General features: G+C 39.9%; 1 protein-coding gene and 1 long non-coding RNA gene across 11 annotated transcripts in view; one reads left to right on the top strand and one right to left on the bottom strand.

Moving 5' to 3' along the window:
• The window catches only part of meis2a (Meis homeobox 2a), a 112,240-nt gene that overhangs the window by 69,867 nt on the left and 15,557 nt on the right, over positions 1–26,816 (top strand). For all 9 annotated transcript variants that reach the window (XM_063050823.1, XM_063050815.1, XM_063050804.1 and 6 more), the window contains one exon: positions 3,035–3,111. In XM_063050823.1, the coding sequence (XP_062906893.1) occupies positions 3,035–3,111 (77 nt within the window). The remainder of the gene's footprint in view (positions 1–3,034; positions 3,112–26,816) is intronic.
• The window catches only part of LOC134348056 (uncharacterized), a 39,083-nt gene continuing 25,548 nt past the window's right edge, over positions 13,282–26,816 (bottom strand). The window contains exons 3-4 of one of the 2 annotated variants that reach the window (XR_010018343.1): positions 26,562–26,607; positions 13,282–15,501 (exon numbers count right to left, since the gene is read on the bottom strand). This is a non-coding gene — a long non-coding RNA (uncharacterized LOC134348056). Of the gene's footprint in view, positions 15,502–15,763; positions 15,879–26,561; positions 26,608–26,816 lie in introns of those variants that run through there. The other variant, XR_010018344.1, reaches the window with a different exon arrangement.

Here is a 26,816-nt window from a genome sequence, read left to right as displayed (position 1 = left end):
AGATAAAGTTTATTGTGTGGCTGTGTATGCTGTTTTACAGTCAGTAGACATGCTGAAATCAGCTCCTAAACGTACAGGCAGGATACTAGTGTTTGCTGTGTTCTGCTAGCATGTAATAACTCGATCTGCTTCGTGCAGACAAAATATATTAAAAGTATGGAAGAGTGAAGTTTGTGCCCCAGGGAGAAGGAGAGATAATGCATTGAAATTGTTCAGAGGTAGTTAGATGCCTAATGGTCTAATATGTGAGCTATGTGAGGTCCAGTGTCTGACTCTCATAAATTCTGGCTACACTGATCCAGTAATTTAGGGGACAGGATGGAACTGTCATCTCTGGTCATCAGTGCTTGGGATCTATTATGCTGATTCCTTCTATTGAGTGTTTTTTTCTCAGTTTTGTTTAAAGTGAGGAGCAGTAGGTGGTTTAAACTGGCCTTTTATTCCTCCTGTGGGTAATCTTTGCATTCTGCCTTTTTTATTCCAGCCACTGGAGAGAAAAGCATTTAATATGAGGTGCACTGGAAGCTACAGCGTCCCTGTTAAACTGCACACACATAGTGGATTTTAAACATGGTTGTGGGGGACAGTTACGGTTACACCCTCCATTTGCTTTGTTGTTGCCCCAGTGAATTTGCAACTTACACTGAATTAGCGGTATCTGCAAAATTGACAGAGTTCCACCAGATATTTAGTATTGGTATGGCGTGGAAGTTCGTTCCACATGAACATCAAATGTGCAGCTTAACTGGGACACAAGGTATTTGGTTTTAATCAATTTTGCACACAGTATTTTAATCTTCATCTGAGGTTGAGTCCAAGTGTGCTAACAACTATGTTATCGTGCATAGCAAAATGTATATTATGCATTTACTTCATATCCTTGCGCTAAAAAGTTGTGCTTACTTTGTGGAATTAAATAAACCGCAATAAAAGCCCAATTTCTTCTTGCCTGTGTGAGGTTGAGTTTGATTTATCTGGATTTGCCTCCACTGAGGCTTTCTGGTTTACAATGTGTGCACAAGCCATTAAATTGGTGTTGATGTTTATTCAGAGTGCATGCTGATTGCAGATACTGTATATTTTCATGAATTTATGACAAAGCAGTAATTTGTAGAATATCACCGATATTCAGTGAAAATTTCACTTCTGTGAGAAAGGCACGGGCTCTGGCAGTGAGTGGGTATTTGAATCTGCACGCAGTATACATGCATTAGTAAATTGGGGAACCACAAAAACTTACCTTAACTTCACTGATCACATTCAGTATAATGCTTTCAACATATTAGCTCAGAATTTGGCAGACCACAGTCTCAACTTGGAAGGCAAATTGATGAAAAGCATTGCAATAGACCTGCACCAACTCAGTGAACATAAATTAATGGTGTACCAAACCAGCATCTGGCTGGATGCCAGGGGAAAACAGCAGCGAAGCCAGCTATTGTCGAGGGGGCAGCAACTGTTTTTTTTTGTATGTGGGGGAACCCTGTTCACAGCAACATTACACAGCTACTGGCTTATGATCCCAGCCTTTGAAGTGTAAGAAATGATAACTGTTTTATTTCACCATAGTGATGGCCTTTCACTGGGGCTTCCATAATCGTTATTGTGCAGCCTGTAAGCCGTGGTGAGGCAGCAAGCAAATAAAGCTATTTGCTGTGATTTGAGTGCCTGTGCTTTGCTCTCTCTCCATGTTTAGTAGTACATGTCTATGAGCCTCGGTGAGTCATGCAACAATCCTGCCTGGTTTAGCTGCTGCCAGGAAGCAGTAATACTTAGGTCCACATCTAGTTGCAGCATAAATTGACTATACACTTAATCTTCTGCAAAAAAAAATATCCAATATGGAATTTAGTAGACAGTATTTAGTGTAAAATCATTTTCATTGCTAGCAAGAAGACTAAGGGGCAGAGTTCTGTATGTGTAGCAGGAAAGATGAAAATTAGTATCTGGTTAAAATACATACTTGTGTAGCTACCATTTCACACCTCTGAAAGCTTCATCAGTGCAGAGTGGTTTGAGGACAGCCAAACCTATGACCTGTGTCCTTAATTCACCACAGTCTGGTTCCACAGTGATGAGGTGATCCATCATCATTGTTACTATATTCTAGCATGTATTCCACTGGGAAACCTCAATTGCTACAGGATGGCTATGGCAGAAATGACTGAATTAGAGATTTCAAATGGCCATATATATAGTGTAACTGCATTACCTGAAGATGCTTTGCTTCTCCTACAGTAGTTAGCCTTGGTTTTATACTGACATTTCACTGTCATTTGTACCAGCTTCAATGCAGAAAGAGCTAATATTGATGAATTAGGTGGAAAAGGGAAAGGCGTATTTTGACAACACATAATAACTAGTACATTTGTGGCTGCAGTCTTGTGCCACTAGAGGTTTACTAAGAAATGATTCCAAAACATGTCCCATTCAGAATTATTATGTAAACCTCTTGATTTTACTCCCTCCTCTTACCGCAAAACATCCTTGTTTTTATCAGCCATTAAGTATCTTCATTACTGAGCGTAAAATAAAGGACAATCACATTGTTTGGATGGATTCTGGTGTTAGGAAGCATATTTATCACTGTGGCGTAGTGCAGCACCTGACAACCAAGGATTGATGACCAAGAGCAGTCCAAGAGGCTAAGGCAGCCTTATACAATGCAAATTACCAACTGTGAATTTAGATTCATCCTATTCATTTCATTCGCCTCTGCTGAAAACTATTAGTGGTTTAGCAGTAGCAAGGGGTCATTACTAATATGGACAAGGTAAGATGAGGAAAGCCTCCTGCAATTACATGCCTTTCAAAAGGGCTGGAGGCTGATCCAAAAAAGTGTCAACACCCAGCAATCAAAATAATTCATTTCATTTTTAAAAATCCATATTAGATGAGCATTGCTTTCTTTCCTTGCAAAGGTTTTTTTTTTAATGAGACACTGTCCCTCTGTAGTTAGAGTGAGTTTAATCAGTGCCAGATTTTGTTTTGTGGTTCCAAGCTACTCATGGCTAATGCTTATTATTTTGTGCAGCATCCGTACCCATCAGAGGAGCAGAAGAAACAGTTAGCCCAAGACACGGGACTCACAATCCTACAAGTGAACAACTGGTGAGTGACTTACCCCGCTTCTGTCCCTCTCTCGAAGGTGCTTTGCTTTGTAACTAGCCCCCTTTTTTTGGAGACTCAAAATTATTTGGCACACAGACATGCAACTTTGATTTTGGTATGCTAGATAGAAGGCTTTACATTGTCCCATTTTGAAATTGTATTTAGAATAGGATATTGATTTTCTTTTTTTGATCATGTTTGTAAAAGTATACATTTTTTCCCATTTTACATGTGTGATATGGTGGATTACTGCAACAGCAGTAATACTAGTTGTCCCTTTGTAGATAGCTTAACACATAACTTTGAATGGTAGTGGGGGAGACGTAGGGAGGTTGGATTAAATGAAATGATCACAGTACCAAAGAAATGATACAGGAATTACTTATCAAAATACTGGCCCGGGCTTTATCTGCAGCTTAATTTTGTTCAGTACATTCTCGGGTGATGTTCAGATTAATTGAACTGACAGTTTCCTTTCAAAATTCAGGGAAGGTATTTGCACGGATTTCAGGTCTTATACAAACTTAATTACATGGAACCCCATTTTATCATTATAATTCCATGTAGCAGAGGTTGTATTTACAAATGAGAAGACTTTCCTTTTATTCGCAGCTTTCCTTAATATATTTATCAAAGCAGGTTCATTTACAAAGTGCTCTATCTGTGGGATACAGGCAGGCAGACATTAACGAAGCTTTTAGGTTTATCGGACTCCGTGCCTGATGAGCAACCTGAGGGTCAATTGATTTTGTGGTTCTGTGATTCATTTTTTTCTCATTTTTCTAGGATCACAATGAGAGACATGCCTGGAGAATTAGCCAGTTTGTCTGCCTTATCTGTCAGGCAATTTTTTTTTTTCCTAGGGAAGTCAAGCTACTTAAATTGGCCACAGGAACTGCTGTTATCTGACTTTAATGCACCCTATAGTGTGGATAGCATTTCAATTACACCAGTAACCAAAGCTTAGCCACTGCCTTTTCATGCTAGCACTATGTAAAAGGCAATGTGCCTAGCTACAGAGCAGAAAATTGAGTTGCTTATATTCTGTCAGGCAGGCTTATGCAGAAATAAACTGCAGTATTGAAGACCAAAAAAATTACTGAATTGTTTTGAATCGAAAATACACATTTCACGGAATTTAATAATTGTATCGATCTTTGAAATGGTATCTTGAAACCAGTGAGTTAGATAACATTTAAAGCAATTGAGTACTTTAATTTTGCCAGTTTATATTGTGCTAGATATAGTACATTTTGTACCCAATTAATAATTGAATATTTCCTAAAGAACTGACAATGTTAAGAGCTCAGCCACTCAGACATCAAAAGCTTCACAGTGATCAGCTGACACTCCCATTTCTGAAACAAGAATTAGATGTACAGTCTTGATTGCCATACCGAAAGTCAAAGGTGATGCAAGTGTGTACATTTGTAAACACTGGACATGTGATATCAAGTGCTAGATCATGGTCCCATTAGACATCATAAAGTGCAGGGATTGCACACTTATAAAAATAGAAAGAGGCTCCTAAATAGCTAAAAAAAAATCATTCCAGTTCTTGTTTCCCAAGCTAAAGAGTGTTTTGCAGAAGTGCTGTGATCAATTTGAAGAGCTTTCTCATTTGATATCAGGAAATTAATGGCCAGTGCCAGTGGACTGATGCAGCCCTTTTTAGTTTCAAGCAGCCAGATGAAGGGATGCTGAATCATTCCTTTGTCTCAGCCGCACAATTAAGGCTTGGAGAGGTCAGAAGGAAGCTCTGTTTTGATATCGCAAGTGGCACATCATTTTCAGACAGCTGAAACCATGTTTGCAATTCTTTAGCATTTGCTTAATTTTCAATTGTAAAAGGCAATAAAAAAGAATTCTGGGCAATGTTCAGGATAAAGTAGTTAGTCACGTTTCTATGCAATAATAAAGAACAAAATAAAGGACTATTTTATGTATAATGAGCTGCATTTTTACTTTTGTCTTTTGCTTCAGTTCTATATTTAGAAAGAAAGATTTACTGAATTCTCTGGGGTGTGCCCACTTAGGGGAATTTTAGTACTGTATGGGATTTTAAATCACATGATACCTGAAGACTGAGGTTTTCCTCAGTAGTGTCAAATTACTGTTTCTTTTTAAGTTTATCTGATTGTTGTGAAAACATCTTTGGATTCAGTTGTGACTCATGGGAAAATATTGTAGTGGCTTTTGGCAAGAATCAGTATTTAATGGCATATGGTGTGAAATTTATCTTATCCTTCTCTATATAATGAATGATGACAGACACCAAATTTTGCATTAGTGTACAGATTCAGTTTATCTTTCTGGGTTGAATACAACAGTGTGTAAACTGCATATTGTGCAACTGAAATTTTTAAAAAACTGGCAATTTTATTTCTCTCTCTTAATGCTAGCAGAATTGATAATGCTTGAAAATAGAGTTGTGTCTGAGACAAAGAGATAGGAGCTTTTATTTACCAATTCAATGAGTATTTCCCCAACCCTAAATGCCCTTAAAAATGTGATCATAACCACTTTCCTGAACCACTGCAGTCCTTATGGTGAGGTTGATCCTAGAGAGCAGTTGGGAAGGAGTTAGAAAATTTTGACCCAAGTCAAGATGATGCGTGACTTGTTGAGCAGGTTAGAGTTAGTAGGTTTGCATGTGCCTGGTGTCCATGGCCTTCTAGGTGGTAGATGTTATTGATTTGGGTGGTGCCATTAAAAAAGGCATGGCGAGTTACTCCTGTGCATCATATGGAAAATGTGCGTAGTGCACCAGTGATAGAGGAAATTAATGTGCCAATCAAATGCAGTGCATAATCCTGGAGGACATTGAGTTCTTTGAATGTTGTTAGAGCTATGTTCATCAGACATATGGGGAATATCCATCATACTCCTGACTTGTGGATAGGAGAGGGTGGAATGGCATTGGGGTGTCAGGAGTTGACACATTCACCTCAGAACACCAGTCCTTTGACCTGTTCACATACAGTAGTTACAGCATTTATCTGCCTCCCTGCACCCACAATTAAGCTTATAATTTAACTTCTAGGTTTCTTTTCACTGCTATATGATTTCTAATTAATACTTGATCGACAGTTAAATTTGGCATAAGTGAAGAATCTGAAGATATTTATAATAAACTGTACTTTAAAATGTAATGTTATATTTAATAGATTTTTGCAATCACCTATGAGGGTGTAATATTGCAATGGCAATTTGAAGTCACCTTCTTTCATTATAAAGGTAAAAAGTTCAATTTTGTCCTAATAACATATTATAATAGAGTAGAAATTAGTAGTCAAATTTTTCAAAGATCTTTTTTTAAATTCTCCCCAACAGAAGAATCTTGCCACTTCTTCAGCAGAATTGCATTATCAATTATATAAAAATGAACAATGATTGTTATTACCCAATCATTGTTAAAATATGGCTACCACTTCAATATTAATAGATGGTTACCAAAAGGATATATCAAATAATTAGCATTGAAAGACGGTAATAAGTAGCTTATTAAAATCCATGTGAAGGATTTCTGACCTTAGTGCTCTGAAGAATACATATCACATGACAGCGAAGTCATCTTGCAATATAAGCACCCTCCTTGTGCTCCCTGTTGGATCACCTGCCTATGACATTTAATAAGCTATATGTATGATTTATTGTGTGCCCTTTTGACAAGATCTGAAAACTGAAATGTTATAGTCCTTGCTGGCATCCAGTACTGCTTTCATTATACACTCATCTAATGGAAGTGTTACATTTAGTCAAATGGATTATATGTAGAGCCGTGCAGATCTTGCACATTCCCTGTAGTCATTGTTCAGAGCATAATAAAATTATGCTATCAATTTGCTATGAGAGGAACACTAGAGTTCAGTGACTTATACCCCAGCGTGTTTATACTGCAATCTGCTACATCTCCAACTTGTGATGATGCAAACAGCACATGGATTCCACTTACAGACTTCTGAACAGCAACTACAGAATTAGACAAGTGGGAAGCCAATATATCGTGAAGCATGTCACAAAAGGTTATAATAACTGCCTTAATTCTACACTAGTGTCTTGTGTAACCTAAAGGCAATGGGTAAAATTGAAACATTGTGCTGATGATATGATTTGCCTCATTTTAATAATGCTAATTGACAGCTAATCTGCACCTTGCATTGTTGTTGGGTTGTTGTGCCAAGGCCAAGGGTTAACCCTGACTTCTTAGGAGTGTATTTTATCAACAAGAAACTATTACTTTTCTTTTAACTAACACTTCCGATATCATGATAATCACTACTTTTGTGTATATCAATCTTAATGGTGACCTAGAGGGAAAAAGGCAAACATCAGTTGCTAGTTCCATTCCAATTCTCCCTTCAGTTGATGTATTAAAATGTTTTCTTTCAGAACTTATCGCACCTGAACTTAGCTAGACTATCATGTTCCATTGCATTTCCTGAGCACTGCCAATTTTGAAGTCTTTGTTGCATCCTGTCAACTAACTGCTCATGTGCGCTGAGAATTGATCCATAGAAAGGCTTCCTTATCAAAGCCATAGCTCTCCATCCATGAATCTCAGACCTTGTCTGCATTTGAATATGTTAGGGAAATGTAGTTGTCAGTTTGAAGGAAAGATCAATGACGTAATTGACCAAATAATCTACTGGGTTTATGGGTTAAGGGATACATTTTGGCCAGTGTACCCGGAGAAGACTTACTGCATGTTTAGGATCATCTCAGATCATGTAATTTTGTAAAGTCCACCTGAGGTATGCTTAAATCCATAGCCTACTGACTGAAAGATAAGACTATTATCATTGAACCCAAGATCAATAGTTTGTAATAAAATAGCCAATTACTTTCATTGCTATTGTTTTTACTTCTGTGGTTTATTTCATGTCAGTTATGTTATCCAAAAGTCTGAGATCAGGTACTGAAAGAGCATTCATCACTATCTTACAACCTCTTTTTCTAAAACTTAAGCTGTTGCTTAGACCATAAGACTATAGAACATAGGAGCAGAATTAGGCCATTTGGCCCATTGACTCTGCTCTGTTTCAAATGCTTGTCTGAAGGGGAAGCCTTAAATAAGCCAAATGTTTTATCCAAGATAACACAACATCAGCAAAATTCATTCTGTTCTCCAACCAGTGTCTACAAACAATTGATCTTCCCCTGACTCCAGCAACATGAAACTTCACAATGGTTGAAACCCAAACTTATGCAATGTCTGATAAGAGATTATTAACTGAAACATTAACTCTGTTTTCCTCTCTGCTGGGGATCTTGACCCGAAATGTCAACTGCTTATTTCCCTCCATAGATGCTATGTGATCTGCTGAGTTTCTCCAGCATTTTGTGTATGTTGCTCCAGATTTCCAGTATCTGCAGAATCTCTTGTGTTTATGCTGACACTTTCTGCCTTTATATAGCATCGTTATATAATATCAGGACATCTGAAAAATACAGTCAGTCTTTGTCACTGTTGTTGTAAAGGAAATGTGACAGTTAGTTGCATTCAGAGAACACTCACAAGCTGCAATGTGAAAATCACAAAAAAAATCTGTCCTCTAGTAATGTCATTCTAGGGATAAATATTAGCCAGAAGACCAGGGAGGTTGCCATCTACTCTTTTGGAATTAAAGGTACGGCAGTTTTACAGTTCAGTAGACAGCAAGGAGGAAGTGCTCCAGTAGTTGGAATCATATGTACACAAAGGAAATGGTTGTGGTTGCCATTGGTCATTCATCCCAGCACAGTGGAGTTCCTCACGACCATGCACTAGATCCAGCCACCTTCAGCTGCTTCACTTGTGATCTTCCTTCTAATAAAATTCCAGAATTGGGGGTGTTCACTAACGATTGCACAATATTCAGTTCCATTAGTAACTCGGCAGCAAATGAAGCAATCCGTGGCAGTCTTTGGCAGATATCGACAAAATTCAGTGTTCAGGCAGTTCCTTGGAAACCTCACATTCTGTTTCGACTATCCCTTCTGCCCTTCAGTATCGATTTGCACTTTGGCTCTTGTTTTCTCAGTTCCACAATTGGTTGGCTCTTCTTCAGCCTGATCTGAAACTCACTCCCCATATTGCTCTTTCTGATAGTCTTTCTGCCTGGTTTAAAATAAAGTTCTAAAACACTTTTATTCAACCATGTACCTACCTCTTTCCATCTCTCCCCACTCTGACCATTTGCCTCCTTCCCCATGCCTGCTGTATATCGCTCTCTTATAAAGCTCTTGCGTAATGTTCCTTCCATACATCGAGGAGTTTCAAACCAAGCCACTGCTTTAAGAACCTCAGAAGGATTGTTTTGGGAAACAGAATAAAAGCTCAAATTACTCATAGAGTCGCTTACATTATAAGCAATAAACATGTTAGCTGCTTATAATTAGAATTACCCACCTGTTACATAGTGTTTTGGCTATTTCACTCTTGTCCATCAATAGTAAATCATAGGGAGGTTGTGGCCTCCAGAAATGGTAAGCAAGAAGTTTTAGAAATGGGCAGTGGTTATGAAAAACAGGTGGCAGAAAAGCAGCTCTGTAGGTATGCGTACATCTTGTATTAATAAAATCTTCAAATAGTCCAAGCAAGAAGGCAAGCTGATATTTAAAGGAGCAGTGTCATCTTGTGGAATAAGGGGACGTGATATGATGCTGGGGGCAGTTGAGACAGCCTCTTCCATTACCAAACAATAGTGCTTATTTCATATTCTCTAGAGAGCATCAGCCATAATGCATTTACATTAACTTTCTCCTTTAAAGAAAATTGTCAAGGCATCCTTTCTGTAAAATACACAGTACATTTCTATTTATCGTGGACATATTAAATGCAACCACACCACTTCCTGCCAAGCAGTAGCATTGTTAATGTGATGACATCACTAGCACAAATCAATGTTCTGTAAACAAAAACTGATGAAGTCTCTTCTGACACAGACTCTTTCATATTTGTGAGCAAGGTATTATGATATCATAGAAAACGACTCTGGAAACATTATATATTTGCTTAGAGACAGGTTATAATTATCTGCTTAAGTTGAGATAAATTGTATTTTAAAACTTCTTTCCCCTTTGTTTGAGAGGCCATGTTTTTTTAATGAATATCTATAGTACCAGTCATGTGATGTAGCAAACTTGGAGTCAAAGTGACATAGGTTACATGCATAAATCAACTTTAATTTTAAGTTGGATGGCAGCAAGGAAACAGTATTGGATATAGACAGAGAAAAATAGACTAAAACAGAGTGAAGGATGCAGTGAACACAAATAAGCAGCTTAATGCATCTTGGCAAGGCAGTGTAAGCCTTGTAGGAGCTTGAAGAGCCTCGGGCAATCTGTGAGTTGAATAGCAATTTTATTACTTTGTCATTAAACCAATTTCACAGCAGTATTGTTTGTTAATGAGCAGCAGCAAACGAGTGAAGATGTCACACAGTGGAATAGCAGTGAGATTTGTGACCAAGAACTGCATCACTCAGATGAAAAGGCCATCAAAGGCTATAAAAAGGAACAATTGAGGGCGGATGGGGGGGTGGTTGAGGAGGGGGTTGGAGTAAGCAGTCAGTCTGATATTTCAGAGCAAACCATTGAAGAAATAATATCAAAATAAAATCGTGAAAGCAGATATGAAAAGTAGTCTGGTAGGCTGTGCTTTTAGACAGCTTAGAGAGAGGAAGGAGTATCTGTTTTTACCAGCAAATGCTCTGCATTTCATTTTGTAAAATAATATATTCTTTCTGGTGATATCAGCTTTATCAGCTCTTTAAGTTCTTTGCATTTCAGTTTGAGAACTACTTTATTGAATAGCCAAATAGGATAATACTTCCACTAGCTGTTACTTTTTTATATGTGGAATATAGAAGTCTTCACAGCAACACCTGTCCATACTGTCAGATTTATTGTTTTAGTCCCCCAGTTAGCTTCAGTGTTAAAGGGTTTAACTTGAAATACAACACACAATGCATTCTATAATTTCAAGGTTTCATCAAATCCAATCTACTCTGTGAAGTATGTCCACTTCCAGCATTCAAGCACTCATCACTAAGCCTCACATTTGCTGCAATATTTTACGATGCTATGCCAAGGATGCCCATACTCAGTACAATATGATACTCTACTGAATGTATTCAACTCAGATTTTAACAGAAATCTCAACCAGAATTGATGAAAAAGCATTATAACTTTGAAGTCAAATTTGTAATTAGTTAGGATTTATTTTCTGTGAAAGTCTTCCTTTCAAAAGAAATTCCACCAAATGAGGATTTGTGACTTCAGTGGGCTTGTGGGCAATTGAGATGTTCAAAATATTGGAAGGAGTTGACAGACATGATAGAGGAAAACTATTTCCATTGATGAGGCATTAAAAATGATAGGACCTCGAATTATAGAATTGGGAAAACTTGTTTAACTCATTGGGACATAGAAATTTGGAATTCTGTCTCTCTCAAAGGAATGGATATGAACCAACTGAAGTTTTGGAAACTGAGATTGATGGAATTTTGAAAAGGGAGGGTATTGAGTAAAATTGAGCCATCAGATAAAAAGGATTGAAGTGAAGACTAGCTGGGATCTAATTGAACAGCAATGTAGGAGTGAGGGGTGTTAAATTGCCCTACACATGTTGCTGATGTTCCTTCTCCAAAACATGACAGAATTGAGAGAAAACTTCACTGAAGCTACTGTGAGTTTTTTTTTCTGTGGATGAGATCAGATTTTCCTCTTTAATCAGCACTTGGTACAATATGGTTAAACTCTCTTCCAGCCCAGTGCTCATCCTCAGAGTCCTGGGTGTTTAGCAAGAATTTTTTATGCCTGGTAGGGCAGAAACCACTGGCTGACCTGCTCTACTTGGCAACTTTTCAAACTTATCCTCCTCCTGGGGTACAATTGGATAGAATTGCCAGAATGATCAATTCACTTTTAGATTCCTTCCATTATGCACAGCATATTATGTATGTTCACTGTTTTTATTATACAGAAAATGCAAAAATGCTACTTTTTTAAAGGGAAGTAATTAACCCTCTGATATTGGAAAGAAAGGAGAGCAAATGGTCTAAAAAAGATCTCAAATGAGTGTAGTTGTTTACCAGCCGAAATACCTGCTAGCTTCACTAGTGAGACTGCATTTCATAGAGGCTATAAGTCGCAATAAATCCAGTGATAGTCAGCTTGTGACATCCAGTCATTTAAGGTAGAGCACTGTGTTTGGTAGAAGGTGAAGATAAATTGTATTAAAGAGGATTCCACAGAAGGACTGATGTTATCAAACTTGATTGGACCATCTGATAGAGACTGCAGTTTGTTAATGAATGTGTCAATTAATCTGTTAACGGTTGACTGCTACTCTACAATTTCTAATAGTCAGGAAGAAAACTGTTCATTGGCTGGCTTTTATTTTTGCTTATGACTGCCAAGTTTTTTTTTGTTTCACTGAAAATTAATCTGTGCAGTACAGTTGTAATGGCTTAAATTGGCACCTTTTGTAAATTGACTGGTTTAGAAAAAATTCTCCAGATATTAATGCAGACCAGACAGATAGTTAAGAGGTAGTCACCACTGGGATTAGGACTAATAGTCACCTGTCTTAAGTGGTTAGGTCTAGACATCAGTTTCTGATCCCCTGTGTGTGAAACCTTGGTCTCTATTGGTCAAACCATTATCAGTCTGCAAAGGGGAATGAAATAGCTAAATATTCACATAAATATGTGCCAACTGTTCAAATGATATCCCAGTTTTGTTGTACCTTTAATGATTAACTACAGTTTAGAATCTGCTTTAAAAAGTACTCCTCTGTTTTCTCATTATATCCAAGTCCATTAACTTTACAAAAAAGATGACATCATTAAATATTGAGAAATTTGGGAACTTAAGCACTTCAAGGTTATCCATTATCTTTTATTATTTGCTTGGTTATGCAGGTTTTATCAAAGTAGGTTGACTCCTTCTGTCCCCCTGTAAATGCTGAAATACATTCACTTGTTTGATACTCATTGTCATGATGGGTATGAAGCAAGTAGAAAAATCCAGTGGGGAAGTTTAAAATAGCACCCCCTTTAGGTTAGTTCAAATAGTATCATTTAACCTGGCCTGAACATGCTCAAATTATTCATGGTTTTTATGGAAAACTAATGTATTGACATAGTTTAATGACATTGTTGTTGAATGTGGGCATTAATTATGTTGATATTATGCAGTGTTATGTAAATCCTCTATATGTGACTTCAGCAAGCAGAGAAGTTGTTAATTTGAAAAATGCACATTAGTCATAAAGATACAAGGAAGACAGTGACACATTTATTCATCTGCTCCGAGTCTGAAGCATTTGGACAAATTGTTTCAGGCTAATAACGTGGACTTTTTAAAAAAGATGAACACAAGTTTTAGCACAAGAGTCAGAAAATACTGATTTTGTCAAACTAGGTTTGACGTAGAACACACAAGAGAATGGTGATATTTGATTTATAAGTGCATATAAAAAGTTTAAAGAAATTTTAAAGTGGAACTTTGTCTGGTCTCTTAATTCCATTATAAATTGAAACAAGTAGTTGCAGGAGAGTGGCTTTCATACACACAGACTTGAGGTTTAATATGAGTATAGAGAAAGCACTACTATTAATGTCATATGACTCAGAAAAACTTGATTCAGTGGCCTGAGGGATGAACCTGACACACCACTCTGCAACCAGTATCTTCTTTCATTTGCGTTTTTTTGACAGTTCGGCTTTGTGGGTTTTGCCTTGGGATCTGGGAGAAATCTAGCTGGGCTGTTGTTTTAATCCAGTGCTCTACCAATAGGTACAGATTTAGCTCTGATCCGGATCCTTTGTTCAGTGTTTGCATTTCATTTGCAATTTATCCTAAAATATATTTCACAGTGTTCATACAATAAAGTGAAGTCTAAATCCAATGAAGTCTATAGTTGCACTTTTTAATTTGGTTGCTAAAGATCATTATTTGCAGATATGTTCTTATGTAAATAGTTTAGAAGCTAAGGCAAAATGAAATTGGTATATTGTATTAAGTCTGAGTAGGGGCTTTTGAATGTAGAAATGATGTTGCACAATATTGATTAAATAATTATCACTTCACCCTTGTATAGAATTGCCCTGATGTTGTTCCACTGCAAATAATGTTAAACTCTGCTAATACACAATGCAGGCTGCTCACTGTCTACTACTGTAATGACAGAGCAACAACTCTCTGTGGAGTCAATCAGTTCCGTAATTGAGATATTCTCCACTCTGTTCCTGATTCACTGCTCTTATTCCAAATGACACTTGCAGGAGTAGTTGGAGGTCGGGCACTTCAGTTTATTGACCTGAACTAGTGATTTCAAGGATTTGTAAGGTAGGCTGAGCAGCCAACTATAAGATGGAAAAATAGATATTGTTTACTTTTATGTAATATAAAAAAAGTTCACATTAATAACCCATTTTCTAGTTGCTTCTATTGTGCACAATGTTTTTGTAAAACTATAATTGTCTCCAGATTGCTCTGTATTTAATACAAGAATTGAGACTCATCCCTCTACATGGTCAGGATTTATTAAATCCATTAATATAATCTCTAATCCAATCAAGTAATCTAACACGGCTGTGTAAAAGTCAGTTATTGATTATGTTTAGAATTCATCATCACAGATGATTAATAGTAAAGCAACTTAACTGCATTAGATTTATCTACACAGAGAAGCGTTCACTGGGGCCTACCAAAAATCTTTTCACAGAAACATTTACTCTGCACTCTGTAAATTACAAGCCAGTTTAGTGCTGCACCTAGAGTGAAAGCTGTATGATGGTGACATATGCAAAGGGCGAGGAGCTGATTTCACCTCAGCAATATACATGTCAAGGTAGCATTTTTGGGTCTGGCTTAATGGAGCTAATCCCAGTAAGAAATCTTCATTCTGATTTGTTCTATGGATCCTGAGAGAATTTTTGTTTTGTGACTGACAGACAGCCAAATATAAGGTTACCCCTCTAATCCCCATTCTTTAAGTCTTATAGCCTTAATAAATAAAAAAGGAAAAATGCTCTGACTGTGGATAAGGCTTTAGAGGTCAGCAGAAATATGAAGTACACTTCAGGCAAGATTTGCCATAGGGGAGGATGGAGCATTCTTTCTTAGTATGGAAATAGGTAGTATGTATGCAGTTTGGACGAGATGGTTGCCACAATAAGGCTGCTTTCATACAGGTGTGTTTATGCCCCAGGCGTGTTGGCCACAGTCCATTCAATGTACAGAAGTTAAATTGAACAATAACAACTGAATCTCGAAAGGTGAGCATCAGAAGAGATGCCTGAGAGCTGTCTCGGAGCCAACGAAAGCCTGTTGCAGTTGTCAGAGCTTGTTGATGTTGCAATGAACAATGCAGTTTTCCACCAGATTTCATGGTTCTGCCTAAGGAAAGAAAGTAAAATAGAACAGAAGAACAAAGTCGTAGTACATAAATCAGCAGCTGCTCTTTGCCAGATCAAAGGAATGACATTCTTGCTCCTGCTCTGCTTGTCCACTTCAGGTGGTTGATAGACAGCTAACAGCTGGCTTACTGCTGATGATAACTGGACCATATTATCTCTTAGAAGATCAATAATAAAATTTATTACAACTTTAATTGAAATAACAAAAGGAAATTTGGAAATAATAAATTACATGAACCTTTTTCTTGTATAACCAAATGTAGGAAGAACTCGTTTTCTCCTCTCAAAACTTGGTCTGCTGCTAAGTGATTCTTGTTTTATTGAGCAATTTTGTAACCATTGTCACATTGAGTTTACCTGTGGAATGAACAAAGGTGTTGACGATGAGGCTCAAATTATTTTATTTTTATTCAGTTGTGAAGTCACTCCCACGTTTTCAGTCAAGGTATTATTTAATTTGTTGTATTCTCTACAATTGTAATTACTGTGCCTCACACCTTCTATTCTATGGCAAGACTAAAAATACATACTTGCCCACGCAAAAGGTTACATTTAAAAGTTAATAAGCGATAGACGCCTAGTTTATTCTACAACTATTTTTATCAAACATATTTCATTTCAGCTCTAGGGAAAGGCTTGCTAGATCAAGTTACAAGTTGCACTAAATGCTGTATTTGAAGTTTTGAAGCACATTTATTTTCAAAAATTCTAAGTAATTACCACAAAAACCCTTGATAGCAGTTTAATTAACTTTACTGCAATTCTCTTGTATGTGATTTCTTTTCATTACATTAGTTCAAGTACTTTTAGAGCACAAAATGTTTATTAAAACAAGGCTAATCAATGCATTAGAACTGTAATTATATACCAATTAAAAGGCAACTAATCTGAGGAATTCTAAATATTGATAAATCTAAAAAGATATAAATATTAACATATTTAATTAAAAAATCAATGAAATAATAGCCATCTAAAATTACTTTCTTTATACAAGGCAAATTGTTCTGGTTAATTTATGATTAGTACTTCAGGGAGGCTGAAAATTACTTTATGAATGAATGAGACAAACATATGAAGATGTCAGGAATATGCAGATAAGATAGAGTAGATAAAATTAAACATGCCTATTCATAACCTTTCATGCAAACCTAGCTCTACAGTTGTACTTTTTCAATATCTTATCAATGAAAATGATAACATTTTGAGTGCTAAACTTATCAAATTATTACAGGTGCAAGACTGAGTATTCTTTGAGGGGAACAAACCATAAAAATGTCTGGGGGTAAAACACTGGATAGCAATGCAATTCCCTGCAAGTGTAAGTGCTACACCTGTCCCTACACCTCCTCTCTCACCACCATTCAGGGCCCCAAACAGTCCTTCCAGGTGAGGCAACACTTCACTTGTGAGTCTGTTGGGGACATCTATTGCATCTGGTGCTCCCAGTGCGGCCTCCTCTACATCGGTGAAACCTGACGCAGATTGGGGGACCGCTTCGTTGAGCACCTCCGGTCCATCTGCCACAATAGACAGGATCTCCCAGTTGCCAACCACTTCAACTCTGCTTCACATTCCCATTTGGATATGTCCGTACATGGCCTCCTCTACTGCCATGATGAGGCCGAACTCAGATTGGAGAAGCAACACCTCATATACCGTCTGGGTAGTCTCCAGCTCCTTGGCATGAACATTGAATTCTCCAACTTCCAGTAGTTCCCTCCCCCTCCCCCCATCCCAGTTTCACTCTGCCCCCTCCTCCAGCTGCCTATCACCTCCTTCATGGTTCCGCCTCCTTCTACTACTCATTGTGTTTTCCCCTATTCCTTCTTCACCTTTCCTGCCTATCACCCCCCTGCTTCCCCTCCCCCACCCCTTTATCTTTCCCCTTACTGGTTTTTCACCTGGAACCTACCAGCCTTCTCCTTCCCACCCTCCCCCCCCAACCTTCTTTATAGGGCCTCTGCCCCCTCCCTCTTTAGTCCTGACGAAGGGTCTCAGCCTGAACCGTTGACTGTTCGTTTCCACAGATGCTGCCTGACCTGCTGAGTTCCTCCAGCGTGTTGCTTTGACCTCAGCATCTGCAGAGTATTTTGTGTTTAGGATAGCCCACCAATCCACACCACCAGGTTCAGGAACAGTTACTGTTCGTCAACCATGAGGCTCTTGAACCAGAGGGGGTCACTTCACTCACCTTCATTTGCTGTCATGTACCTCCTATCCTAAGTCCCTGCAAAAGGATTATATAACTAATAGCAAATGGAAACTAAAGTGTATTATGGTGAAGCAACTGCTGTATTTAGCTGAAGATTAAGGTTCACAAGGAAGATATTAAAGTCATCTTTCATTAGATTCAGTTGTGTTGTGATCTTCATAGAACCCCAGAGAAAACCTAGACCAGATCTCAGCAGGTCTCAGCATATTAAGTCTGATGTAAATGGGAGAAGATTTCCAATGTAAGCAGCAGCCAACCCTATTCAGCTGCTCCCATTAAACCCCAGAGAATTGTTAAAGACAGATAGCAGAAGAAGCACGTTCCTGTAACAACCACCATGAGAACTGCTTTTTAAAATACTTTCAGATGAAGGTTATAAAAGGCTTCACTCAGGAACCTCAAGGTGAAGAAGGATCAATGGGCTTGGGTTCATCATAATTTTTTCCCAATATTTAACCTAAAGGGTAACATTATTGAACCAAATCCCTTTTTGCCTTTGTAATACAGCCTAGAACAGAAAACCAGGATAACTGTCTGCATCCTTAGCCCAAAGTTGTTAAGTCTAGTTTTACTGGACTGTAGTCTGCCTAATTACAGTCAGTAGTAGCCCCAGCTGAGGTTTGAAAGTGGCACCTTGCTGATGAAGTAGTCCAATACCTATCACCAACTAAGACACCAGGAATTAAAAAAAAGTAGAAAACTGTTGAAAGCACTCAGACAGACAGGCAACATGTGTGGAGAAAGAAACAGAGTTAATACTTAAGGTTGAAGACCCTTCATCTGGAAACGTCTTTGAGCATACTATTATTTTGCCTCAGATGCACAGTATATATAGCTGGATGTTCAAACATTGACAGCTTAACAGTGTTCACCCTTAGTTTTTGTATATTCAGTACCTCGGACTGAGGCTGCCTGTGTTGATGTTTTGGCATTGTGGGGTATCGCTGCTTTTGCGTTTTGATATCTAGTTATGACCACACATGTTGGTGCAATTCATGTAGGAGGATAGGTAGGACAATGTGATGGTGCCTTCGCACTACATCAGGGGATGCGGAATTGATGGCTGGTGAGACCATTCATTATGTGCCATTAACTTGACACAGGCTCTGCCATGTTGGCCCACAATGAGCCTGACAAGGCATTTATGTTTACAAAATACAGAAAGTCTGGCATTTCAGCAGGGAAGAAAACAATAAGCACCAACCCAAATCCCATATACACCCTATCTGCATCATCAAAAGAGATCCTCAATGACTTGCTTGCTTGTCAGGGAATGAATGGACAATTGTTAGGTTTGAGAGAATTGTAAGACACGAGTGTTTTTGTGAAAGATATATTATCTGTGTCTAATACTGTGGTACAAAGGATTCCCTACCTTGGAATTAATGGGTGCTTTGATTGTGTCTTCACCTAGATTTCCTGCTTTAAATGCTGACATTGATCATACCTGACATAAGTGCTATATAGTACACTCACTTCATTCTTACCCAATGCGGAGTTTTCTTGTGCATTCGTATCAATCATACTTTAGGTAAATTTCCAGCATCTGCAGAATCTCTGGTTACTTAATTCTTATCTAATATGAATATTTCACTTCTCCACACAGGATTTATAATACGTGTACATTTGCAGCAGGTTATCCAATGTAATTGCATTTGTACATTCATACTCCTCCCCAAGATTGATGCTGTCTGTGCAGGCACCTCAATATTTGTACACACAGGCTATAAATTGGATTGCACCCCATCCAAGTTCCATTTTACCCAGGGTAAATCTTGACAGTAGATCATGTTCATGCAAAAATATTTCAATGGCAAAGCTGGATTGCTCACGTATGGTTGCCACCCATCTCAGTGTATCTGATGTACCCTGGCAAGGGATGTGCAGTGAGTGGCCTCACCCTTCATGCAGTGCCCATGTCGCCAGAACTCGGAGCTCCACATGACACATCCGCTGTGATGCAGCACAACAAGCTCAGCTGTCCCTTCTCCTGACATTTATGCTGAAACCTGACTGGGCAATCTCAGAACTCGTTGTGCACTCAAACAATCCCCAAAGTCCACAAAGATTGCTAACTCTAACATGGAGCTTTTTGTTGCTAGAATTACACGCCATTTCAGTGGGTGTCTCAGTGGTGTCTCTGCTGGTCCTCCCATTACCGGAGGTGCCACAGTGAGCATTGTTGGCCACTACGGGTGAGTGCTTTGGTGCAGGAAGCACAGACATGCTCAGATCTAAAATGTTTACTTCCACAATAACCAGCTTGTACTCTTTCTACTTCCCCACCTTCTTATTCTGGCTTCTTCCCCTTTCCCTTACAGTCTTGATGAAGGGTCTTAGAATGAAACATCAACTACTCCCTTCAATAGATGCTGTCCAACCTGCACTTTGTGTGTGTGTGTGTGTGTGTGTGTGTGTGTATGTATATAGCTTTTGTATTTTGCTCAGATCATCTGCTGAGCATTATATTCGCCTTTTAAGGCTGACATCAGTAAGATCACTGGGACTATTCCATAGACCTTCATCTAGTGCAGGGGTTCCCAGCCTGGGCTCTGTGGACCTCTTAGTTAATGGTAGGGGTCCATGGAACAGAAGAGCTTGGGAACCCGTGTTCTAGTGGGAGGCAGACAAGCAAATTTGCAGGGAGGTTGCATAGAATAACAAAAGCCACATTGGAGTACTTGATGGAAGAACCATAAGTTCTCTGAATTAGCAACAACTAAAGGAAAAAAGTGAGGGGAGAAACACGAACAAACATGGCTACAAACGAGAAAGGGAATCTGAAAACATTACAGTACAGTTTTATATATAATAAGTAAGCAAAAGGGAGTTGTAAAATGCGAGGTGGAGCTGAGCAGAGATTGGGAAGGAAATTGATTTATCAGAGGCAAAGGACATGGCTAATGGACTAAATCAGGGGTTCCTGGGGCTCCAGGATGGTCCTCTGCTTCTTTGGCTGCTCATTCCAGTATGTCTGCTGACTATAGCAGGTACCACTGCCTGCCTGCATTGCAGGGGAAACTGCCCAAGGCTGAGGTGTTGTTGCCTGCATCAGTACTTTACAGTGCATAGTCGAGCTGATTGAAGATGGCAGCCATCACTGGAGGAAGAAGCCTTGGAGTCTGAGGGACACAGGGCAGCTGAACTAGGGAGAAAAGGAGGGTGCTGCAGGTGTGGCGGGGGGTGGGGTGCCCCTGTTCTGCATCTACAACCTCATCTCCCATCAATATGGAAGAGGCACAGATACAGTTGACTGCCAATTTTCATAAAGACGCTCCCCACTGTGAGGCAAGTCAATCTCGCTCCTGTTGTTACCACTAATATTGTCCATCAAAATTAGACAGGAGACCCCGGCCAATGCATAAACATCCTTCATATCTTGCTGCGTAGTTCCATGCCATTGAACTCACCTCAGATCGGCTTCTCTCTCGCAGGTGGAAGGATGCTGGAGTGACCGCCCTCTCTTTGCACTGTAACCATTGCAAATGAGAGCATGCACATAACCTGCTGATCAGCGGGCTGGGCCAACCACCTGTTTCAGGCTGATGGATACCACAAAGAAAGAGCATTGAATTAAAAGTCGCCCATGAGATTCTAGCTGAGGTTCACTTAAGCGGCAGCATTTCAGCCTTCCACGCTGTGTCACTGAACTTGCAGCACCTGAACCGGGTTGTCTTACGGCGATAATTACCTTTCCCCTACCCCTCAGTCAGAAGGCTGTCTCTTTCCCTTAAGGATCTGTATGGACACCTGTGATGGCCCAGGAGAGGCTGTTGCCTTAGGTGAGGCAGCCTCAGGCTCCGGGGTCAGACTGGAGCAGCTTGGGATGGTCAGCTATGAGTGTCAGTGTGTGTGTTGCCTGGGAGGTACAAGCTCATTTGGTGAAGAGAGTGTTAATCTTGCAGTTGCTCTCAAGAAACTACGCAGACAGTGATACAACATTCTGTTGATACACAAACCAACTGCCATTGTTTCAACCCCCTGAGCTGGCGGGCATCCTCCGAAACACTGGCGACTGCTCACCGCCACACAGTTGCCCCCTCCGTGCTGCCTGGTCAGGACGTTGCTGACAATGATAAGGCAGTGAGAGGGAGAGAGAGAGTGGGGCCTGTGCCTCTGCTCCTATCAGAAGAGAGACAAGCTCCCTTGAGCCATGTCCTTCCTCCAGAAGGAGAACAAGCCACTCATGGGCTAACAGGAGCCCATCCACACAGGAGCGCAGTTTGCTGCGGCGAAGAATCTCCCTGTTTGTGGAGAACAGGCAGCTGTTCAGAAACATTGCCATCGCTCCTGTAGAACCGCAGCTCGTTTCCCACACCCGGTGAGGAAAGCAGTGTGCCAGTGGGGGGCATTTCTCTGCACACTGCGGATGCTGACCTGCTCCCATGCAACAGAACCCAGACCTCAGGCAACATAAATGCTGGAGGAACTCAGGAGGTCAGGCAGCATCTATGGAGAGAAATGAACGGTCAACGTTTCGGGCTGAGTCCCTGCATCAAGACTAGGACGGAAGTGGGTCGAAGCCAGGATAAGAAGGTGGGGGAGGGGAGGAGTGCAGGCTGGCAGGTATTAAGTGAGACGAGGTGGGGGGGGTGGATTGGTGGCTGGGTGGGGTATGATGTAAGAAACTGGGAGGTGATAGGTAGAGGGCTGAAAAAAAAAGGCATCTAATAGGAGAGGACAGTGGACCATGGATTAAAGAGTAAGAGGTGGGGAACCGAAGGGAGGTGATGGTCAAATCAGGAGCACAACCCCAGTAACAGGGTTCATATCACAATCAACCATTCCTGCTGGGAGCTCACATTGTCCATGTGCCTGACACTACTCTCCTAAAAACAGCACTTTTCTTTGAGCTCGGTCACAGCTAGAGATTTCCAGAGGGGCAGAGAAAATTCTTCAAGGATATTCTTGAGAACAGTGAAACCTCCTCACCCTCGCCTGTTCCGTTTCAAAACAGACAGTGTGTCAGGTAAGGCACTGAGCACTTTGTCACTGCGATGTAAGCAGACCCAAAGGCAAAAAGCAGATGAAGCGGTCACCATCAGTGTCAAGCCATCCATGTGCTCTGTTGTGCATCAGCTGCCCATCCTGACAGAGTCTGCAGATCTTGCACAGGATGCTTCCTAAAACCACCCCCACTGCCATCTCCCACTGCAGCCAGTGTGGAACTGAGCAACCTTGGCCTCAAGGACTAGAATATGAGAGCAAGGATGTAATGCTGAGGCTTTATTGGTCAGACCTCACCTGGAGAATTGAAAGCTGTTTTGTGCCCCTTATCTGAGAAAGGATGTGCTGGATTTGGAAAGAGCCCAGAAGAGGTTGACAAGAATGATACGGGGAATGAAAGGGTTAATGTATGAGGAGCATTTGATGCCACTGGGCCTGTACTCGCGGGAGTTTTGAAGAACTGTGGTGGGAGTGGGGTCTCATTGAGTCATCAAATATTGAAAGGCCGAGACAGAATGTACTTGGGAGAGGATGTTTCCGATAGTGACAGAATCCAGGACCGGGGGACCTAGCCTCAGAATACAAAGACATTAATTTAAAACAGAGAAGAGGAGGAATTTCTTCAGCAGGAGGGTGGAAATGTGTGGAATTCATTGCCATGGATGGCTGTGGATGCCATGTCACTGGGTATACGTAAAGTGGAGGTTGATAAGTTCTTGATTAGTAAGGGCATCAAAGGTTATGGAGAGAAGGAAGGAGAAGGAGATTGAGAGGAATAATAAATCAGCCATGATTGAATAGTGGAGCAGACTCGATGGACTGAACGGCCTAATTCTGCTCCTAAGTCTTATGGTATAATTTTATTAGTATTTTTCCAATTTAATTTAGAACATTGAGTTTGCATTATAAAATAATAAATTGATCTTTAATCAATTACCACTGTCTTGTAAACAATCATGTATTTCACTGGAGCTTTGTAATATCCTCATGGTAGGAATACTGGTAATTTGTTAAAGCATTGAGTCTGGCTGATTTCCTTTCATTCTGTTTATATTTATCTTTTCTATTTGGGTGTGATCCTATAATATAATGTGATTTTAGTGAGTGGGTTCTTAGAGCTTGCCATAATGTAAAGGCAGAGTTAATTCTGCAGCACAAATTATTGTTTTCTGATGACATTCTAGTTCTATAAATATTTTTCTGCAAATTCAGTTGACTTTTAATCTGATGACGTTTATTTTGATAGTAAACATTCAAAGTACCCACAATGATCTAAAGAATTTGCCTACATACACTTGGTTCACCCTCCATATCATGTGCAGAATTGACAAGAACATTGCTCATTCCCAGATTTGCACAAAACAGGAGAGGTTGTACCTGAATGAATCAAGAACAAGTTAGGACCTGATCAAAATACGCTCGTCATCTCGATTTTTTGCTTGATATATATCATGAGAAAAAGATAAAAAGAATTTGCATTTATATGGCACCTCATCTCATCTCTCGGGATACATGATGGATTACTGTGGGGTGCCTTCACTGTCGCTGCATTGACAAATACAGGAGAAATTGTCAGTAGTGTTTGGGCTGCTGACAGGTTTTCATTCTGGCATTCTGCACTTAAGAACTCGTGGTGCAATTTCTCACATTTCCTTTGCGTATGACAGCACACTTAAAGTTGGAGTGAGCTTCACGTACAACTTTTGTAGAGAAAATGCAAGCTCAAGATCGCTAATAGTCTGAATTTAATTCTACGTGCCCGCTACATGAAACAAAACCTTTGGGATTCAATCAATGTATCTTTCTTCTAAAGGTACCACTTGGATATTATTACCTTTAGTGCTGTGGTAACCCTTCCATTATAAAGAAAATGCATAATGGTAATAATGTGGAGACATTATTCCTGGGGTTGGCCTTTAGATCCAAGAATGAGCATAATTGAGTTCATGTTTTGTTATCACATGAACCTGCTGAAGACTGGTCTCAAATTGTTCCTAGCATTTTATTCTTGGCTTTGCCTACTGGTAATTGCCTTTAGTACTCAGTCATGTGAACTATACAATTAGTCCTTTGAAAAAAAGGCACAGTGCAAACTGAGTCATGGGCACTTTGCAGTAATGATTTGAGTTGTGGCAGAACAACCCTCGCATAAGGTACTTGTCTCTGGAGATGTTGCTAGCATTATGCTAACCTATGTCAACAAGTTCATGGCCACATAAAATGATAAAATAAACTATACCACCAAAATCAAATCATCTTTGGCGGCCTTCACGAGCCAGTTTTATTTTTGACAATGTTTAAGTTTCAAAACTCTTTGGCTTAGAAGTGACTCATGGGACTCCTACTCTGTGGGTGGACATTCCTCTTTGAGACTTGGCATCAAGTGTTCGAGCAAATTAGATTGCAGTTTGTTTAAATGTACATCTGGCATTTTGTGAAAACATGCTATTGGTGCTGCCCTATTATTAGTGTCAAAACTGAATGTATCCCGGCAACTAACAGGAGCACAGAACATCCTAACTTTGGACCAAGAAATATGATACACCCTTAATACTGAGCAGTCCATCAAAAAAGCTGCCGTGAATGAATAGGAGCACTCAGCAAGGCGTCTGTTTGGTGCAAGATTGCTGCTTAACCACAGCAGAAAGGGAGATCAAAACAGTAAAGCTGTGCCTTGTCAGTCTCCTGGCAAAGAATACCTCAGCTTCCATCCTTTGGTTTAACCGCCGACCTTGTTTCCCAAGGAGACAATTGTTATGGTCTGAGTTGTTTCATTATGATTGGTTCATTGCATAGTTCTGAGACCCCTGCCCAGTCATTCAACAGCCCCTGTTAAGGAGTAGTAAACAGTCCATAAGCCCTTAAGATATAGGTGCAGAAATAGGCCATTCAGCTCATCAAATCTTCTCCGCCATTCCATCATGGCTGATCTCAGATCCCACTCAACCCCATACACCTGCCTCCTTGCCATCTTCTATAATGTCCTGACCGATCAGGGAAGATCAACTTCCACCTTAGATATACCCAGGGACTTGGCCTCCACCGCAGTCTGTGGCGGAGCATTCCACAGGTTCATGGTGGAGGTCAAGTCCGTGGAACTGCAGTAGATCCAGTGAATATGTTGTTGGGGAGTCTATCACTTCAAAATTCATAATACAGAAGACCAAGGTACCACATGTAATTAAGTAGGCCTCACATACTGAAACAATTCTTCTTCCTGTAGATGTTCCGAGGACTGACTGCCTTGGTTATGCTCACCTATAACCATAACCATATAACCATATAACAATTACAGCACGGAAACAGGCCATCTCAGCCCTTCTAGTTCGTGCCGAACAGGGATTGGAATAAATAGCAGTACTATTGCCCTCTGCTCCTTGAGTTTCTCCAATCTGTGTTACCCATCAGTTAGTCCCAATCCCACAATCTCTTTATTGCCAATTCCCTGATTCCACAGAATTCATAATTGCCAGCTTCAAAATCCTCCAAACCCCCAAATATCTCTCACAAACACCTTGAATTGTTGACTGCCTTTAACTCTGTTACCTCCAAAGCCCCATCCTCTACCAGGTGTTGATCTCTAGCCAGCTGAACCCACACTCACCCCACCCCACCTCTACCAAAGATCTGGTGGAACTCGAAACCAACAGACCAGCTGCTTTCCATAAGCAGCCCAGTTGTGCCATGTGCTCTAAATGTCCCATCCCACAACACCCTTCACACTGATTTGGACGTTGAATGCCACTGGTGGGCATGGTGGGGTGATGACTGAGTTGGCTGCTACTGCAGTGTTGTACAAGCATCAAGCATGTTATTTATAGTGCACAATCACTTCTTGGCCAGTGCTAGAGAGGGATGTATTAATCACAGAGTAGACTTACCTCATTGAATTGGAGGAAAGCTTTCTTCATCCTCAGGTTTCAGTCCCTGTTGGATAACAGAAAAACAGCACCATCAAATTTAAGTCCAATCTATACTACTGTAGAATTACAGGGATAAGCCTGATACGGGTTTACTCCCAGGCACAATTAATATTAAGCATTTTAGTATGATTGTCTCAAAGAGCTCAGTTTTAACGTAACAGTCCCCCAACCCTTACCCAGATGCAGTATTGGGTATAAATCCTATGAGGATAT

This window comes from Mobula hypostoma, chromosome 1 (genome assembly GCF_963921235.1).
Source record: "Mobula hypostoma chromosome 1, sMobHyp1.1, whole genome shotgun sequence".
Classification (NCBI taxonomy): Eukaryota; Metazoa; Chordata; class Chondrichthyes; order Myliobatiformes; family Myliobatidae; genus Mobula; species Mobula hypostoma.
This window is presented reverse-complemented; position numbering and strand designations above follow the sequence as displayed.